A 20,889-nucleotide genomic window follows, 5' to 3' on the forward strand; every position below is an offset into this window, starting at 1 on the left:
ATCAAAGCATCAAACAACCAGTTAGTCAGCTCAAATTCAAAGATAGTTTATTTACACACAAGGATTACTTCGACATGCAACATTAATCACTACAAGTTTAACTACACCTAACAAATACAATAACCTATACTTAACTTCAGGGCAACCAGCTCTATGCAGATGAACAAGGCCTTTGTTCAGATCTTGCGTGGCGCGGGCGGGCTCCGGGGTCCTGGGGGGGATGCGGGGTGATCTAGCCCCAGGGGGTACCCCCACGGTGGCCTGGCCCGCAATCGGGGCCTTGTAGCTCTCCGCGATGGCCGACGCGTAGGTGACCCCACCTTGCATATGCGAGGGGATGACGTCAGCAGCCTCTGACGCTCCCGCGCATGCGCGGACTCCCGCCGGCCGCGAAGTCCCTTCGGCCCTGGCTGGCGTGGCGCCAAAGGCCTTTCCCGCCGGCCAGCATCGCGCCAACCACTCCGGCACAGGCCTAGCCCCTCAAGGTGAGGGCTTGGCCCCCAAAGTTGCGGATTTATCCACTCCATCCCACCTGGACCCCCCGCCCTGTTGGGTAGGGGAGAATCTCGCCCATTGAATGTAACCTAATGTGCTCCTATTTTTGAAGGTTTGAAGTCTTTTGGATATTTAAAGGAACAGTTTGAAGGATTATTTAGTGTTGTAGTCTTTTGGGGTTATCTTTGAAGTAATGGGTGTTAAGATATTCAGTGTTTGTTTTTAAAAGGTTAACTTGAGTTCATAGAATAAACTTTGTTTTGTTTTAAAAACCACTTGTCCATTTCTGCTGTATCACACCTGGAGAGTACGCCGTGTGCTTCCCACACCACAATCTATTAAAAATTGTGGTTCGGTTGAACTCCATGAAACACTTTGAGGTTCTGTAAACCCGGACCCATAACAATTTGTAACAAGAAAATATTTGACGACTTCATGAGTGGAATGTAATGAGTGTGACCAGTGTCTTGCCCTCCTGGTGGATTGGCTGCCCTTTACCCCACTGACCAACAGCTTTATCTCTACGTTGCATACTCCTATTGAGTTACATGCCTATAATCATAGCTAAGCGGTGGATATTAAATTCTGCACTGTGAACTACATTTGAGATTGTTAATCCCTTTTCATCTGCATCAATTAGATTCATAAAAGGTGCCAAGCCATTGGTGTTATTTGGGTTGAAGAATTTGTAACATTTGTTAATGGTTCTGTTGCTGCACTCGAATCTGATTACTCAGGCAATGCTCTCCTCTTTACTCTTGTAATGACAAAGGCCAGGAAAAGAAAGGATGACCCTGACTTTACAGCTCACACCCATGTTTTGATGTGAGATAACCGGAGTGGAGTTGTACATACTTGTTGATGGTGGAGGTGTTGGAGGAGGGAACTGTTCTCTGGATGATCCTGTCCCTGTGCTGTTGTGCAGATCAAAATATGAGTAATCCTTGGTTGTATAATCTGAAATGAAAACAGAAAATGTTGTAAAGATTCAGAAGATCAGGCAGTACCTGTGGATAGTTGGAGTAAAAAGAATCAAATACATGTTTTGATCCAGTGAATATTTGAGTTGTTCCCGGGACCGGGAGCCTGCTTCCTTTGAAATTTTAGATCTATATATTTGAGAGTCGGTTATGAATTTAGAAATTGTGCTTTGAAACTGCTTCATTAGCTTAAAAATTGCAAATGGTGCTGACACTGTGCAATGGGCAACAAACATATTTACATCAAGCCGGCCATTGATGAAGGAATTGAAGACTGTTTGACTGGGGATCACATCCTGAGGGACTCTTGCAACGATGTCCATGGACTGAGATGATTGACCTGCAACAACCCTACAATCTTCCATTGTGCGAGCTATGATTCCAGCCAATGGAGACGTTTGCCTTGAATGCTCCTGAGCTCAATTTTCTCAAGGCCCGTGAGCCACTCTTCTATTCATGTTACTTGGGTTTAAAATTTGTGACATTGATTAATGGTTCTGTTGTTGTGCTTGTTCTGATTATTCAGGCAAAGCTGTCGGGTTTTCCCTTGCAGTGTCGAAGTTCAGTAAAAGAGAGGATGTCGCTGCCTTTTTAACTTGTGTCCTTGTTTGACATGTGTTACTGTAGCTTGGCCTATTTATGGGACTATCCTTCGTGGGACATGTGACCCTCGTGAACCTATTGGGACGGAGCGTGTGAACCTGCACCTATCAGGTGCCAGAAGGCGGATCATGGAAGTGAGGGAATCTTGAGAGTAAGCCAGGGAGTCAAGTGAATTAGTCCTATGTTGCAACTGTGTTGTTCTGTAAATACAGAGTTCTTCCCTTGATAATAAATCACTGTTCTGATGTGGAAGTGTACATACCTGTTGAGCTTGGAGATGTTGAAGGAGGGATTTCTGATTTCAATGTTTCTATTCCTGTGCTGTTTTGCAAATCAAAATATGAATAATTCTTGGTTCGGTAATCTGAAATAGAAACAGAAAATATTGTGAAGGTTCAGAAGATCGGGGAGAAGCAAAATGATCATTTCATGTTGATAACCGGAGAAAAGCTTTTCTCTTTCCAAAGCTTCCACCTGATGTGGATTGTGCATCGTCAGTTGTTATTGGTGTCACTAAAGGAAAGGGGAAAGGCAATGTTAATAGTTGAAGGAAATATGACAAATGTGTTTTGATTCATTTGGATTTTTGAGATATCTCTCAGATTTTGATGTAAATTTGAAATATATATGTTTGAGAGTTTTTTATGAATATAAAACTGGTGATTTGAAATGATCATTATCTTTAGCATTGTAAATGGCACTGAACACTGTGCAATCAGCAGCAAGCATCCTTACTGGAGAGTTTCGCTGTTGAGTTTATTAAGGCTCTTGGAGCCACATATTGATATAAGCTGAGGGGATGTCAGGGGCAGTTCATCTTATCTCACCTCTGGAATTCATCATTTGGACTAAGGCTGCAATGAGTTTGAATTTGAGTGGTCCAAGGTGAACCCGAACTGAGCATCAGTGAGTAAAATATTAGTGTTACTTCCAATTATGTTGCTGCTTTTCTCTCTGTCCTTACAGTGATGATCATAGCATAAGGGTACGTTACAATAATTAAAACTACTTTGACTACAGCATAAATTATGTGACCTTTGAGATCCCATGTTGTCTCTTATTTGCTGTAATGAAAAAAAATCCAGATCTGTACCAATATTAAAAAAGATGATGATCTTATTTAAGAAGAAAATAACCTATTTGGCAACTTTATGGGCAAAGATTAAGGAGTGTTGTCCTTAAGCAGCTTCATTAGGACCAAAATTGGCCTCATGGTGGGGAGAAAGCCCTTTCTGCAGCTTTATTTTCACCCCGTCCACTTCACCCGATTACAAAACCCAATACTGGCCTCAGGCCTTGCTAAATAGGTTCTGCACAGTAAACCACATTTGGGCTCATTAATTCCTCTTAATCTTCATCAGATCGATTGACAGAGTTCATAACAATTGGCACAGCTACTGATGTTACATTGGTTGAATAAATTTTGACATTTGTTGATGGTTAATGCTGTGCTTGATTCTGATTATTCGGGAAATTCTCTTGTGTTTACACTTGCAATGACCTAGGTCAATAACAGAATGTATGTCCCCGACTATGGAACTCACAACCATGTTTTGGCATTGTGGAATTGTACAGACCTATCGATGGTGGAGATTCTGAAGGAGGGTCCTTTACTCCTGATGGTTTTGTTCCTGTGCTGTTTTGCAGATCAAACTGTGAATATTCCTTGGTTACATAATCTGAAATATAAACAGAAAATATTGTAACGACTCAGTAGGTTGGGCAAGGGCTATGGGGAGAGAAGCAATATCATTCTTTCACGTCGATAACCTGCCAAAAGTTTTTTGTCTTGCTCCATAAGTTGTGCCTGATGTGGGTTTCTGCATCACAAGTTGATTTTGGTGCCGCTAGAGGAAAGGCAATGTTGATAGTTGGAGTAAATGGAACCAAATATGTTCTAGAACCAGACCATGTACTTTGAAACTGCTTCATTGTGTGAGAAATGGCAAATTGTACTGAAGGCTGTGCAATCAACAGCAAACGTCTCTATTTCAGTTAGGTCATTGATGAGGTAACTGAAGATGGTCGGGCCTTTAACCCTACCCCAAAGGACTTTTGTCGCCATGTTCATGGACTGAGATCAATGATGTGCAACAACAAGCTACCTTCTTCCATTGCGCGATGTATGATTCCAGCTCGTGGAGGTTTTAGCCACAAACATTGTGTTCATTATTGCTCTGTCGATTGGAACCACACATTGGAAAAAAGCAGCATAGATTCCATGGGCAGCTATTCTCATTTAACCTCTGGAATTCATCTAATTTGTCCATTTTGGACTATGGCTGAGCATCAAACTGAGCATCCGACAGCAGGATAAAAATGATATTTCCAATTTTGTTTCTGCTCGTGTTTCTGTCATTGCAGTGAAGATCATTATACAAGGGTATGTTAGGATAATTTAAATTCTTTGACTCAGCACACATGTGTATTTTGCATCTTATTTCCCATTTTTACACCCCCTGAGCTGGTGTGCGATTAATTCCAGCCCCACTTGACCCGGGGTCACAACACAATTGTAATTAATAAACTATTATTCGAAGAACACACAAACTCTTTGGCCCTTGGCTGCCCCATAACTACAGCTGCCAGGTCTGTAAAGTTAAACACAATTAATTTTTTCAAGAACAAAGCTATAATTAAATATGCAGCAAATATAATAGGGTAACTATTATCCAATTCCTACCTCCCCTCCTTCACTCACCCACATCCTCTATATATATTATATACACACACCCACAAACATACACAAGAGAGACAAACAGATATAGAGGGGAAAAGAGGGGTGTAAAAATAATAATGAATTTAAAAAATAAGCATCTTTGTTGTTGCCAAATCGACACCGGAGTCACCAATAATGTTGCTCTTTTTAATGAGTGGAATACTATCCCACCAATCGGCACCAATAATGTTGCCAAATTAACCAGATATGTCAATTATTAATGATAATATTGCTTTTCAGAGTCGCCAGGTATCAAATGATACCACCACAAGGTTTTAGCGGATATTGATCAAAGCATCAAACAACCAGTTAGTCAGCTCAAATTCAAAGATAGTTTATTTACACACAAGGATTACTTCGACATGCAACATTAATCACTACAAGTTTAACTACACCTAACAAATACAATAACCTATACTTAACTTCAGGGCAACCAGCTCTATGCAGATGAACAAGGCCTTTGTTCGGATCTTGCGTGGCGCGGGCGGGCTCCGGGGTCCTGGGGGTGATGCGGGGTGATCTAGCCCCAGGGGGTACCCCCACGGTGGCCTGGCCAGCAATCGGGGCCTTGTAGCTCTCCGCGATGGCCGACGCGTAGGTGACCCCACCTTGCATATGCGAGGGGATGACGTCAGCAGCCTCTGACGCTCCCGCGCACGCGCGGACTCCCGCCGGCCGCGAAGTCCCTTCGGCCCTGGCTGGCATGGCGCCAAAGGCCTTTCCCGCCGGCCAGCATCGCGCCAACCACTCCGGCACAGGCCTAGCCCCTCAAGGTGAGGGCTTGGCCCCAAAGGTGCGGATTTATCCACTCCATCCCGCCTGGACCCCCCGCCCTGTCGGGTAGGGGAGAATCTCGCCCATTGAATGTAACCTAATGTGCTCCTATTTTTGAAGGTTTGAAGTCTTTTGGATATTTAAAGGAACAGTTTGAAGGATTATTTAGTGTTGTAGTCTTTGGGGTTATCTTTGAAGTAATGGGTGTTAAGATATTCAATGTTTGTTTTTAAAAGGTTAACTTGAGTTCATAGAATAAACATTGTTTTGTTTTAAAAACCACTTGTCCATTTCTGCTGTATCACACCTGGAGAGTATGCCGTGTGCTTCCCACACCACAATCTATTAAAAGTTGTGGTTCGGTTGAACTCCATGAAACACTTTGAGGTTCTGTAAACCCGGACCCATAACAATTTGTAACAAGAAAATATTTGACGACTTCATGAGTGGAATGTAATGAGTGTGACCAGTGTCTTGCCCTCCTGGTGGATTGGCTGCCCTTTACCCCACTGACCAACAGCTTTATCTCTACGTTGCATACTCCTATTGAGTTACATGCCTATAATCATAGCTAAGCGGTGGATATTAAATTCTGCACTGTGAACCACATTTGAGATTGTTAATCCCTTTTCATCTGCATCAATTAGATTCATAAAAGGTGCCATAGCCATTGGTGTTATTTGGGTTGAAGAATTTGTGACATTTGTTAATGGTTCTGTTGCTGCGCTCGAATCTGATTACTCAGGCAATGCTCTCCTCTTTACTCTTGTAATGACAAAGGCCAGGAAAAGAAAGGATGACCCTGACTTTACAGCTCACACCCATGTTTTGATGTGAGATAACCGGAGTGGAGTTGTACATACTTGTTGATGGTGGAGGTGTTGGAGGAGGGAACTGTTCTCTGGATGATCCTGTCCCTGTGCTGTTTTGCAGATCAAAATATGAGTAATCCTTGGTTGTATAATCTGAAATGAAAACAGAAAATGTTGTAAAGATTCAGAAGATCAGGCAGTACCTGTGGATAGTTGGAGTAAAAAGAATCAAATACATGTTTTGATCCAGTGAATATTTGAGTTGTTCCCGGGACTGGGAGCCTGCTTCCTTTGAAATTTTAGATCTATATATTTGAGAGTCGGTTATGAATTTAGAAATTGTGCTTTGAAACTGCTTCATTAGCTTAAAAATTGCAAATGGTGCTGAACACTGTGCAATGAGCAACAAACATATTTACTTCAAACCGGCCATTGATGAAGGAATTGAAGACTGTTTGACTGGGGATCACATCCTGAGGGACTCTTGCAACGATGTCCATGGACTGAGATGATTGACCTGCAACAACCCTACAATCTTCCATTGTGCGAGCTATGATTCCAGCCAATGGAGACGTTTGCCTTGAATGCTCCTGAGCTCAATTTTCTCAAGGCCCGTGAGCCACTCTTCTATTCATGTTATTTGGGTTTAAAAATTTGTGACATTGATTAATGGTTCTGTTGTTGTGCTTGTTCTGATTATTCAGGCAAAGCTGTCGGGTTTTCCCTTGCAGTGTCCAAGTTCAGTAAAAGAGAGGATGTCGCTGCCTTTTTAACTTGTGTCCTTGTTTGACATGTGTTACTGTAGCTTGGCCTATTTATGGGACTATCCTTCGTGGGACATGTGACCCTCGTGAACCTATTGGGACGGAGCGTGTGAACCTGCACCTATCAGGTGCCAGAAGGCGGATCATAGAAGTGAGGGAATCTTGAGAGTAAGCCAGGGAGTCAAGTGAATTAGTCCTATGTTGCAACTGTGTTGTTCTGTAAATACAGAGTTCTTCCCTTGATAATAAATCACTGTTCTGATGTGGAAGTGTACATACCTGTTGAGCTTGGAGATGTTGAAGGAGGGATTTCTGATTTCAATGTTTCTATTCCTGTGCTGTTTTGCAAATCAAAATATGAATAATTCTTGGTTCGGTAATCTGAAATAGAAACAGAAAATATTGTGAAGGTTCAGGAGATCGGGGAGAAGCAAAATGATCATTTCATGTTGATAACCGGAGAAAAGCTTTTCTCTTTCCAAAGCTTCCACCTGATGTGGATTGTGCATCGTCAGTTGTTATTGGTGTCACTAAAGGAAAGGGGAAAGGCAATGTTAATAGTTGAAGGAAATATGACAAATGTGTTTTGATTCATTTGGATTTTTGAGATATCCTCTCAGATTTTGATGTAAATTTGAAATATATATGTTTGAGAGTTTTTTATGAATTTAAAACTGGTGATTTGAAATGATCATTATCTTTAGCATTGTAAATGGCACTGAACACTGTGCAATCAGCAGCAAGCATCCTTACTGGAGAGTTTCGCTGTTGAGTTTATTAAGGCTCTTGGAGCCACATATTGATATAAGCTGAGGGGATGTCAGGGGCAGTTCATCTTATCTCACCTCTGGAATTCATCATTTGGACTAAGGCTGCAATGAGTTTGAATTTGAGTGGTCCAAGGTGAACCCGAACTGAGCATCAGTGAGTAAAATATTAGTGTTACTTCCAATTATGTTGCTGCTTTTCTCTCTGTCCTTACAGTGATGATCATAGTATAAGGGTACGTTACAATAATTAAAACTACTTTGACTACAGCATAAATTATGTGACCTTTGAGATCCCATGTTGTCTCTTATTTGCTGTAATGAAAAAAAATCCAGATCTGTACCAATATTAAAAAAGATGATGATCTTATTTAAGAAGAAAATAACCTATTTGGCAACTTTATGGGCAACGATTAAGGAGTGTTGTCCTTAAGCAGTTTCATTAGGACCAAAATTGGCCTCATGGTGGGGAGAAAGCCCTTTCTGCAGCTTTATTTTCACCCCGTCCACTTCACCCGATTACAAAACCCAATACTGGCCTCAGGCCTTGCTAAATAGGTTCTGCACAGTAAACCACATTTGGGCTCATTAATTCCTCTTAATCTTCATTAGATCGATTGACAGAGTTAATAACAATTGGCACAGCTACTGATGTTACATTGGTTGAATAAATTTTGACATTTGTTGATGGTTAATGCTGTGCTTGATTCTGATTATTCGGGAAATTCTCTTGTGTTTACACTTGCAATGACCTAGGTCAATAACAGAATGTATGTCCCCGACAATGGAACTCACAACCATGTTTTGGCATTGTGGAATTGTACAGACCTATCGATGGTGGAGATTCTGAAGGAGGGTCCTTTACTCCTGATGATTTTGTTCCTGTGCTGTTTTGCAGATCAAACTGTGAATATTCCTTGGTTACATAATCTGAAATAAAAACAGAAAATATTGTAACGACTCAGTAGGTTGGGCAAGGGCTATGGGGAGAGAAGCAATATCATTCTTTCACGTCGATAACCTGCCAAAAGTTTTTTGTCTTGCTCCATAAGTTGTGCCTGATGTGGGTTTCTGCATCACAAGTTGATTTTGGTGCCGCTAGAGGAAAGGCAATGTTGATAGTTGGAGTAAATGGAACCAAATATGTTCTAGAACCAGACCATGTACTTTGAAACTGCTTCATTGTGTGAGAAATGGCAAATGGTACTGAATGCTGTGCAATCAACAGCAAACGTGTCTTTTTCAGTTAGGTCATTGATGAGGTAACTGAAGATGGTCGGGCCTTTAACCCTACCCCAAAGGACTTTTGTCGCCATGTTCATGGACTGAGATCAATGATGTGCAACAACAAGCTACCTTCTTCCATTGCACGATGTATGATTCCAGCTCGTGGAGGTTTTAGCCACAAACATTGTGTTCATTATTGCTCTGTCGATTGGAACCACACATTGGAAAAAAGCAGCATAGATTCCATGGGCAGCTATTCTCACTTAACCTCTGGAATTCATCTAATTTGTCCATTTTGGACTAAGGCTGAGCATCAAACTGAGCATCCGACAGCAGGATAAAAATGATATTTCCAATTTTGTTTCTGCTCGTGTTTCTGTCATTGCAGTGAAGATCATCATACAAGGGTACGTTAGGATAATTTAAATTCTTTGACTCAGCACACATGTGTACCTTGCCACTTATTTCCCATTTTTACACCCCCTGAGCTGGTTTGCGATTCATTCCAGCCCCACTTGACCCGGGGTCACAACACAATTGTAATTAATAAACTATTATTCGAAGAACACACAAACTCTTTGGCCCTTGGCTGCCCCATAACTACAGCTGCCAGGTCTGTAAAGTTAAACACAATTAACTTTTTCAAGAACAAAGCTATAATTAAATATGCAGCAAATATAATAGGTTAACCATTATCCAATTCCTACCTCCCTTCCTTCTCTCACCCACATCCTCTATATATATATTATATACACACACCCACAAACATACACAAGAGAGACAAATAGATATAGAGGGGAAAAGAGGGGTGTAAAAATAATAATAAATATAAAAAGATAAGCACCTTTGTCGTTGCCAAATCGACACCGGAGTCACCAATAATGTTGCTCTTTTTAATGAGTGGAATACTATCCCACCAATCGGCACCAATAATGTTGCCAAATTAACTAGCTCTGGCAGTTATTAATGATAATATTGCTTACAAGAGTCACCAGATATCAAATGATACCACCACAAGGCTTTACCGGAAATTGATCAAAGGACCAAACAACCAGTTAGTCAGTTCAAGTTCAAAGATAGTTTATTTACACACAAGGATAACTTCGACATGCAACATAAATCACTACAAGTTAAACTACACCTAACACATACAATAACCTATACTAACTTCAGGGCAACCAGCTCTATGCAGATGAACAAGGCCTTTGTTCGGATCTTGCGTGGCGCGGGCGGGCTCCGGTGGCCTGGGGGGGGGGGGGGGGCCGCGGGGCGACCTTGCCCCGGGCGGTGCCCCCACGGTGGCCTGGCCCGCGATCGGGGCCCACCGATCAGCGGGCGGGCCTGTGCTGTGGGGCACTCTTTTACTACTCGTCGGCCGTGTAGGTCTCCGCTATGGCCGACGCTTAGGTGACCCCCCCTTGCGCATGCGAGGGGATGACGTCAGCAGCCGCTGACGCTCCCACGCATGTGCGGGCTCCCGCCGGCTGCAAAGTCCCTGCGGCCCTGGCTGGCGTGGCGCAAAGGCCTTTCACGCTGGCCGGCGGCGCGCCAACCACTCCGGCGCAGGCCTAGCCCCTCAAGGGTAGGGCTTGGCCCTTAAAGGTGCGGATAAATCCGCACCATTGGGGCGGCCCGCGCCTAGTGGTTCCCGCCATTCCATCCCGCCTGGACGCCCCGCCCTGCCGGGTGGGGGAGAATCCCGCTCATTGAATGTAACCTAATGTGCTCCTATTTTTGAAATATTGAAGTTTTTTGGATATTTAAAGGAACAATTTGAAGGATTAATTAGTGTTGTAGTCTTTTGGGGTTATCTTTGAAATAATGGGTGTTAAGAAATTCAATGTTTGTTTTTAAAAGGTTAACTTGAGTTCATAGAATAAACATTGTTTTGTTTTTAAAACCCATTGTCCATTTCTGCTGTATCACACCTGGAGAGTACGCCGTGTGCTTCCCACACCACAATCTATTAAAATTTGTGGGTTGGTTGAACTCCATGAAACACTTTGGGATTCTGTAATCCCGGATACATAAAAATTTGTAACAAGAACATATTTGACCACTTCATGAGTGGAATGTGATGAGTGTGACCAGTGTCTTGCCCTCCTGGTGGATTGGCTGCCCTTTACCCCTTTATATCTGCGTTGCATACTCCCATTGGGTTACATGACTATAATCATAGCTAAGTGGTGGATATTAAATTTTGCACTGTGAACCACATTTGAGATTGTTAATCCCTCTTCATCTGCATCAATTAGATTCATAACAGGTGCCATAGCCATTGGTGTTATTTGGGTTGAAGAATTTGTGACATTTGTTAATGATTCTGTTGCTGCACTCAAATCTCATTTTTCAGGCAATGCTCTCCTCTTTACTCTTGTAATGACAAAGGCCAGGAAAAGAAAGGATGACCCTAACTTTACAGCTCACACCCATGTTTTGATGTGAGATAACCGGAGTGGAGTTGTACATACTTGTTGATGGTGGAGGTGTTGGAGGAGGGAACTGTTCTCTGGATGATCCTGTCCCTGTGCTGTTGTGCAGATCAAAATATGAGTAATCCTTGGTTGTATAATCTGAAATGAAAACAGAAAATGTTGTAAAGATTCAGATGGTCAGGCAGTACCTGTGGATAGTTGGAGTAAAAAGAATCAAATACATGTTTTGATCCAGTGAATATTTGAGTTGTTCCCGGGACCGGGAGCCTGCTTCCTTTGAAATTTTAGATCTATATATTTGAGAGTCGGTTATGAATTTAGAAATTGTGCTTTGAAACTGCTTCATTAGCTTAAAAATTGCAAAAATTGCTGAACACTGTGCAATGAGCAACAAAACTATTTACTTCAAACCGGACATTGATGAAGGAATTGAAAACAGCACGGTAGCCTTGTGGATAGCACAATTGCTTCACAGCTCCAGGGTCCCAGGTTCGATTCCAGCTTGGGTCACTGTCTCTGCGGAGCCTGCACATCCTCCCCGTGTGTGCGTGGGTTTCCTCCGGGTGCTCCGGTTTCCTCCCACAGTGTGGTAGTATGTATTGGGGGTCATGTGGGACTGGAAGCCCTAATGTCATTGGCTGACAGATCCCGGGTCCTGGTTGGCCGTTGACCTCAAGCTCCGCCCTGAAGGCGGAGTATAAGAAGCTGGAGTCTTCCCCCGCAGGCCAGTTTACTATCGAGCTGCGGGGGAACAGACACGCTTAATAAAGCCTCATCGACTTCACTCTATTCGTCTCATGGAGTCTTTGTGCGCTACAATTTATTAAGCGTGCCTAAAAAAAAAAAAAAAGGACTATGGAGCTCAGGATCATTCCGGAATGCCTGAGGATCAGCCCCCATGCAGTGAACGCGGCAGCAGCCTTCAAGCACTGGCAGACTTGCTTCGAGGCCTACCTCAGAACGACCACCGGCCGAGTCTCAGAAGACCAAAAACTGCAGGTCCTGCACTCGAGGGTGAGCACGGAGAATTTCTCCCTCATCGAAGACTCAGACGATTTCCAGACGGCCTTCGCATCACTGAAAAGTCTCTACGTTCGCCCAGTTAACCAAATCTACGCTCGCTACCAGCTCGCGACGAGACGGCAAGCTCCCGGAGAATCGATGGACGAGTTCTACGCCGCGCTGCTGATTTTGGGACGAGCCTGCAGCTGCCCGTCTGTAAACGCAAACGAACACACGGACATGTTAATGCGTGACGCTTTTGTGGCAGGTATGCAATCCTCCCAAATCCGCCAAAGACTTCTAGAAAAAGAGTCGCTAGGACTCTCAGAGGCACGGGCCCTAGCAGCCTCCCTAGACGTGGCCGCGCGTAATACCCGCGCCTACGGCCCCGACCGCGCGGCAGACCATTGGGCCCCGTATGTACCCGTCGCGGCAAACCCCCTACCCCCCCCCCCCCCCGGACACCCCACAGGCTTGCGCAGTCCAAACGCCGAGTCGCACCGGGGGCGCCCGCTGTTATTTCTGCGGCCAGGCGAAACACCCCCGACAGCGCTGCCCGGCCCGCGCAGCAATCTGCAAAAGCTGCGGGAAAAAGGGCCTTTATGCGGTTGTGTGCTGGTCCCGCGAGGTCGCCGCTGTCCCGGGAGAACTGGGAGCCCTGCACGCCGCCTACGCTCCCCAACCCCCCTCCCCGCAGCCCATGTATGACCCGCCGCCGGCGCTACCGCTTTGGGTCCCGGCCAACACTCTCCACGGAGAGGAGGGAGTTTTCCGCGTCCCTAACCCCCACCGCGCACCCCACGCCTGACCCGCCGGCGCCGCCGACTTGGGCTCCGACCACCGCTGTCCCCGGTGAGGGAGCTCCGCGCGGTCCCAGCGCTCGTGGCCCCACGCCTGACCCGCCGGCGCCACCGATTTGGGCCCCGACCACCGCTGTCCCCGGTGAGGGAGCTCCGCGCGGTCCCAGCGCTCGCGGCCCCACGCCTGACCAGCCGGCTCCGCCGACTTGGGCCCCGACCACCGCTGTCCCCGGTGAGGGAGCTCCGCGCGGTCCTAGCACTCGCGGTCCTAGCGATCGCGGTCCTAGCGCTCCCCAGCCCCCCCAGCACACCATGTGCGACCCGCAGACGCCGCCATTTTGGGTCCCGGCCACCACGAGAGGAGGAGGGGCGCCGATGTGCGACCCGCAGACGCCGCCATTTTGGGTCCCGGCCACCACGAGGCGAGGAGGGGCGCCGCCATCTTGGACCGCCCCAGACCTGTACGACGCGTGGGGGCGGCCATTTTGTCCACCGCCATCTTGTGACCCCCCAGCCATGTGCGATGTATGGGGGCGGCCATTTTGTTCATCCCCGACGCCATCTTGGACGGCAACAACGGACCCCACTCCACTACTACAACCACGGCTCGCTTCGATTACGCTCGATCAAGCTCGGCCCCGGACACTCCAGGCGACGACGACAACGGTACTAATAAACGGCCACGAGACGCCATGCCTAGTCGACTCCGGGAGCACGGAAAGCTTTATACACCCCGACACGGTAAGACGCTGTTCCTTAACCACCTATCCCAGCGCACAAAAGATTTGCCTAGCTGCAGGATCCCAATCCGTACAGATCCAGGGATTCTGCATAGTTACCCTAACGGTGCAGGGGAGGGAGTTCAAAAACTACAAACTAAACGTCCTTCCCCAACTCTGTGCCCCCACCTTGCTGGGATTAGATTTCCAATGCAATCTACAGAGCCTTACATTCAAATTCGGCGGCCCCATACCCCCACTCACTATCTGCGGCCTCGCTACCCTCAAGGTGCAACCCCTGTCCTTGTTTGCGAACCTCACCCCGGATTGCAAACCCGTCGCCACTAGGAGCAGATGGTACAGCGCCCAGGACCGGACCTTCATTCGGTCCGAAGTCCAGCGGCTACTAAAGGAGGGCATAATCCAGGCCAGCAATAGTCCCTGGAGAGCGCAGGTGGTAGTAGTGAAGACAGGGGAGAAACAAAGGATGGTCATTGACTATAGCCAGACCATCAACAGGTACACACAACTAGACGCGTACCCTCTCCCCCGCATATCCGACATGGTCAATCGGATTGCCCAATATAAAGTCTTCTCCATCGTGGACCTCAAGTCCGCCTACCATCAGCTCCCCATCCGCCCAAGTGACCGCAAGTACACAGCCTTCGAGGCAGACGGGCGATTATACCATTTCCTACGGGTCCCTTTTGGCGTCACAAACGGGGTCTCGGTCTTCCAACGGGAGATGGACCGAATGGTTGATCAACATGGGTTGCGGGCCACGTTCCCGTATCTCGACAATGTAACCATCTGCGGCCACGATCAGCAGGACCATGACGCCAACCTCCAAAAATTCCTCCAGACCGCCAAAGCCTTGAACCTCACGTACAACGAGGACAAGTGCGTTTTTAGCACCGACCGGCTAGCCATTCTGGGCTACATAGTGCGCAATGGGATAATAGGCCCCGACCCCGAACGTATGCGCGCACTCATGGAATTTCCCCTCCCGCACTGCCCAAAAGCCCTGAAACGCTGCTTGGGGTTCTTTTCGTACTACGCCGAGTGGGTCCCCCAGTACGCAGACAAGGCCCGCCCCCTAATACAGACCACGACCTTCCCTGTGTCGACAGAGGCTTGCCAGGCCTTCAGCCGCATCAAAGCGGATATCGCAAAGGCCACGATGCGCGCCATCGACGAGTCCCTCCCCTTCCAGGTCGAGAGCGACGCCTCCGACGTAACTCTAGCGGCCACCCTTAACCAAGCGGGCAGACCCGTGGCCTTTTTCTCCCGGACCCTCCACGCCTCAGAAATCCGCCACTCTTCAGTAGAAAAGGAAGCCCAAGCCATAGTGGAAGCTGTGCGACATTGGAGGCATTACCTGGCCGGCAGGAGATTCACTCTCCTCACGGACCAACGGTCGGTAGCCTTCATTTTCGATAATGCACAGCGGGGCAAAATCAAAAACGACAAAATCTTAAGGTGGAGGATCGAGCTCTCCACCTTCAACTATGAGATTTTGTATTGTCCCGGAAAGCTGAACGAGCCGTCCGATGCCCTATCCCGCGGCACATGTGCCAACGCACAAATTAACCGCCTCCAAACCCTCCACGAGGACCTCTGCCACCCGGGGGTCACTCGGTTTTACCACTTCATCAAGTCCCACAATCTCCCATACTCTTTAGAGGAGGTCCGTACAGTCACAAGGGACTGCCACATCTGCGCGGAATGCAAGCCGCATTTTTTCAGGCCAGATGGAGCGCACCTGATTAAGGCTTCCCGCCCCTTTGAACGCCTCAGTCTCGATTTCAAAGGGCCCCTCCTCTCCACCGACCGCAACGCATATTTTCTTAATGTAGTGGACGAATACTCCCGCTTCCCTTTTGCCATTCCCTGTTCTGACATGACCGCGGCCACATTCATTAAAGCCCTGAACAGCATCTTCACACTGTTCGGTTACCCCGCATACGTCCACAGCGACAGGGGGTCCTCTTTCATGAGTGACGAGCTGCGCCAGTTCCTGCTCAGCAAGGGCATAGCCTCAAGCAGGACGACCAGCTACAACCCCCGGGGGAACGGGCAAGTAGAAAGGGAGAACGGCACGGCCTGGAAGGCCGTCCTACTGGCCCTACGGTCCAGGGACCTCCCAGTTTCACGGTGGCAGGAGGTCCTCCCGGACGCTCTCCATTCCATCCGGTCGTTATTATGTACGAGCACTAATCAAATGCCACATGAGCGTCTCCTTGTCTTCCCTAGGAGATCCTCCTCTGGAACGTCGCTGCCGACCTGGCTGGCGGCCCCAGGACCCATCCTGCTCCGAAAGCATGTGCGGGCACATAAGGCGGACCCGTTGGTCGAAAGGGTTCACCTCCTCCACACGAACCCCCAGTACGCCTACGTGGAGTACCCCGACGGCCGACAGGACACGGTCTCCCTGCGGGATCTGGCGCCCGCCGGCAACACGCACACCCCCCCCGACACCATCAACCCAACCCCCCCCTCCCTGCCACCGCCGCACCCCGCGACCGCCCCCTTCCCAGGAGGATCAGTTCCCCTCCCCTCAGCTCCGACCAAGAATCAAGCCCAAGCTGAAACCGTACGGCTCATGGAGGCGACAACACTGGTACAAGCACCACCACCACCGCCGGGGCCGAGGCGATCGACACGGACGACCAGACCGCCCGACCGACTCGTGGCGTCAATGTAAAACAAATATGGACTGTTCACAAGAACATTTTGCTTTTCTTCCAATACCCTCTGTAAATAGTTGCAACAGGACAAAATTGTCCAATACTGTATTGCCATGTGAATGTTTTGTCCTCCCAGGACCAGCCCTGTAAACCCTTACCACCATACGAAGCATCACCCCGCCGGATTCATTTTTGACAAGGGGTGAATGTGGTAGTATGTATTGGGGGTCATGTGGGACTGGAAGCCCTAATGTCATTGGCTGACAGATCCCGGGTCCTGGTTGGCCGTTGACCTCAAGCTCCGCCCTGAAGGCGGAGTATAAGAAGCCGGAGTCTTCCCCCGCAGGCCAGTTTACTATCGAGCTGCGGGGGAACAGACACGCTTAATAAAGCCTCATCGACTTCACTCTATTCGTCTCATGGAGTCTTTGTGCGCTACACACAGTCCAAAGATGTGCAGGTTAGGTGGATTGGCCATGATAAATTGCCCTTAGTGTCCAAAATTGCCCTTAGTGTTGGGTGGGGTTACTGGGTTACTGGGTTATGGGATTACTGGGTTATGGGGAAATGGTGGCGGTGTTGACCTTGGGTAGGGTGCTCTTTCCAAGAGCCGGTGCAGACTCGATGGGCTGAATGGCCTCCTTCTGCACTGTAAATTCTATGATAAATCTATGACTGGGGATCACATCCTGAGGGACTCTTGCAACGATGTCCATGGACTGAGATGAATGACCTGCAACAACGCTACAATCTTCCATTGTGCGAGCTATGATTCCAGCCAATGGAGACGTTTGCCTTGAATACACCTGAGCTCAATTTTCTCAAGGCCCGTGAGCCACTCTTCTATTCATGTTATTTGGGTTTATAAATCTGTGACATTGATTAATGGTCCTGTTGTTGTGCTTGTTCTGATTATTCAGGCAAAGCTGTCGGGTTTTCCATTTCAGTGTTCAAGTCCATTAAAAGAGAGGATGTCGCTGCCTTTTTAACTTGTGTCATTGTTTGACATGTGTTACTGTAGCTTGGCCTATTTATGGGACTATCCTTCGTGGGACATGTGACCCTCATGGACCTATTGGACGGAGCGTGTGAACCTGCACCTATCAGGTGCCAGGAGGCGGATCATGGAAGTGAGGGAATCTTCAGAGTAAGCCAGAGAGTCAAGTGAATTAGTCCTATGTTGCAACTGTGTTGTTCTGTAAATACAGAGTTCTTCCCTTGATAATAAATCACTGTTCTGATGTGGAAGTGTACATACCTGTTGAGCTTGGAGATGTTGAAGGAGGGATTTCTGATTTCAATGTTTCTATTCCTGTGCTGTTTTGCAAATCAAAATATGAATAATTCTTGGTTCGGTAATCTGAAATAGAAACAGAAAATATTGTAAAGGTTCAGGAGATCGGGGAGAAGCAAAATGATCATTTCATGTTGATAACCGGAGAAAAGCTTTTCTCTTTCCAAAGCTTCCACCTGATGTGGATTGTGCATCGTCAGTTGTTATTGGTGTCACTAAAGGAAAGGGGAAAGGCAATGTTAATAGTTGAAGGAAATATGACAAATGTGTTTTGATTCATTTGGATTTTTGAGATATCCTCTCAGATTTTGATGTAAATTTGAAATATATATGTTTGAGAGTTTTTTATGAATTTAAAACTGGTGATTTGAAATGATCATTATCTTTAGCATTGTAAATGGCACTGAACTCTATGCAATCAGCAGCAAGCATCCTTACTGGAGAGTTTCGCTGTTGAGTTTATTAAGGCTCTTGGAGCCATATATTGATATAAGCTGAGGAGATGTCAGAGGCAGTTCATCTTATCTCACCTCTGGAATTCATCATTTAGACTAAGGCTGCAATGAGTTTAAATTTGAGTGGCCCAAGGTGAACCTGAACTGAGCATCAGTGAGTAAAATATTAGTGTTACTTCCAATTATGTTGCTGCTTTTCTCTCTGTCCATACAGTGATGATCATAGTATAAGGGTACGTTACAATAATTAAAACTACTTTGACTACAGCATAAATTATGTGACCTTTGAGATCCCATGTTGTCTCTTATTTGCTGTAATGAAAAAAATCCAGATCTGTACCAACATTAAAAAAGCTAATGATCCATTTTTAAGAAGAAAATAACCTATTTGGCAACTTTATGGGCAAAGATTAAGGAGTGTTGTCCTTAAGCAGCTTCATTAGGACCAAAATTGGCCTCATGGTGGGGAGAAAGCCCTTTCTGCAGCTTTATTTTCACCCCGCCCACTTCACCCGATTACAAAACCCAATACTGGCCTCAGGCCTTGCTAAATAGGTTCTGCACAGTAAACCACATTTGGGCTCATTAATTCCTCTTAATCTTTATCAGATCGATTGACAGAGTTAATAACAATTGACACAGCTACTGATGTTACATTGGTTGAATTTATTTTGACATTTGTTGAGGGTTAATGCTGTGCTTGATTCTGATTTTTCGGGAAATTCTCTTGTGTTTACACTTGCAATGACCAAGGTCAATAACAGAATGTATGTCCCTGACTATGGAACTCACAACCATGTTTTGGCATTGTGGAATTGTACAGACCTATCGATGGTGGAGATTCTGAAGGAGGGTCCTTTACTCCTGATGGTTTTGTTCCTGTGCTGTTTTGCAGATCAAACTGTGAATATTCCTTGGTTACATAATCTGAAATAAAAACAGAAAATATTGTAATGACTCAGTAGGTTGGGCAAGGGCTATGGGGAGAGAAGCAATATCATTCTTTCACGTCGATAACCTGCCAAAGTTTTTTGTCTTGCTCCATAGGTTGTGCCTGATGTGGGTTTCTGCATCACAAGTTGATTTTGGTGCCACTAGAGGAAAGGCAATGTTGATAGTTGGAGTAAATGGAACCAAATATGTTCTAGAACCAGACCATGTACTTTGAAACTGCTTCATTATCTGAGAAATGGCAAATGGTACTGAATGCTGTGCAATCAACAGCAAACGTCTCTATTTCAGTTAGGTCATTGATGAAGTAACTGAAGATGGTCGTACCTTTAAACCTACACCGAAGGGCTTTTGTCGCAATGTTCATGGACTGAGATCAATGATGTGCAACAACAAGCTACCTTCTTCCATTGCGCGATGTATGATTCCAGCTCGTGGAGGTTTTAGCCACAAACATTGTGTTCATTATTGCTCTGTCGATTGGAACCACACATTGGAAAAAAGCTGCATAGATTCCATGGGCAGCTATTCTCATTTAACCTCTGGAATTCATCTAATTTGTCCATTTTGGACTAAGGCTGAGCATCAAACTGAGCATCCGACAGCAGGATAAAAATGATATTTCCAATTTTGTTGTTGCTCTTGTTTCTGTCATTGCAGTGAAGATCATAATACAAGGGTATGTTAGGATAATTTAAATTCTTTGACTCAGCACACATGTGTACTTTGCATCTTATTTGCCATTTTTACACCCCCTGAGCTGGTGTGCGATTAATTCCAGCCCCACTTGACCCAGGGTCACAACACAATTGTAATTAATAAACTATTATTCGAAGAACACACAAACTCTTTGGCCCTTGGCTGCCCCATAACTATAGCTGCCAGGTCTCTAAAGTTAAACACAATTAGTTTTTTCAAGAACAAAGCAATAATTAAATATGCAGCAAATGTAATAGGTTAACTATTATCCAATTCCTACCTCCCCTCCTTCACTCACCCACATCCTCTATATATATTATATACACACACCCACAAACATACACAAGAGAGACAAAAAGATTACTTCGACATGCAACATAAATCACGACAAGTTAAACTACACCTAACAAATACAATAACCTATACTTAACTCCAGGGCAACCAGCTCTATGCAGATGAACAAGGCCTTTGTTCGGATCTTGCATGGCGCGGGCGGGGTCCGGTGGCCTGGGGGGGCCGCGGGGGCGACCTTGCCTCGGGGGGTGCCCCCACAGTGGCCTGGCCTGCGATCGGGGCCCACCGATCGGCGGGCGGGCCTGTGCCGTGGGGCACTCTTTTACTACGCATCGGCCGTGTAGGTCTCCGCGATGGTCGATGCTTAGGTGACCCCCCCTTGCGCATGCGAGGGGATGACGTCAGCAGCGGC

The 20,889-nt window shown here is 46.3% G+C and overlaps 1 protein-coding gene across 1 annotated transcript in view; it reads right to left on the bottom strand.

Annotated features, from left to right (window-relative positions):
- The window catches only part of LOC140389023 (uncharacterized), a 234,417-nt gene that overhangs the window by 160,133 nt on the left and 53,395 nt on the right, over window positions 1-20,889 (bottom strand). The window contains exons 9-17 of the mRNA XM_072473189.1: window positions 19,359-19,460; window positions 18,043-18,144; window positions 11,613-11,714; window positions 8,743-8,844; window positions 7,427-7,528; window positions 6,435-6,536; window positions 3,656-3,757; window positions 2,341-2,442; window positions 1,351-1,452 (exon numbers count right to left, since the gene is read on the bottom strand). Of these exons, the coding sequence (XP_072329290.1) occupies window positions 1,351-1,452; window positions 2,341-2,442; window positions 3,656-3,757; window positions 6,435-6,536; window positions 7,427-7,528; window positions 8,743-8,844; window positions 11,613-11,714; window positions 18,043-18,144; window positions 19,359-19,460 (918 nt within the window). The remainder of the gene's footprint in view (window positions 1-1,350; window positions 1,453-2,340; window positions 2,443-3,655; window positions 3,758-6,434; window positions 6,537-7,426; window positions 7,529-8,742; window positions 8,845-11,612; window positions 11,715-18,042; window positions 18,145-19,358; window positions 19,461-20,889) is intronic.

The sequence above is a fragment of the Scyliorhinus torazame genome, chromosome 14 (genome assembly GCF_047496885.1).
Source record: "Scyliorhinus torazame isolate Kashiwa2021f chromosome 14, sScyTor2.1, whole genome shotgun sequence".
Lineage (NCBI taxonomy): Eukaryota > Metazoa > Chordata > Chondrichthyes > Carcharhiniformes > Scyliorhinidae > Scyliorhinus > Scyliorhinus torazame.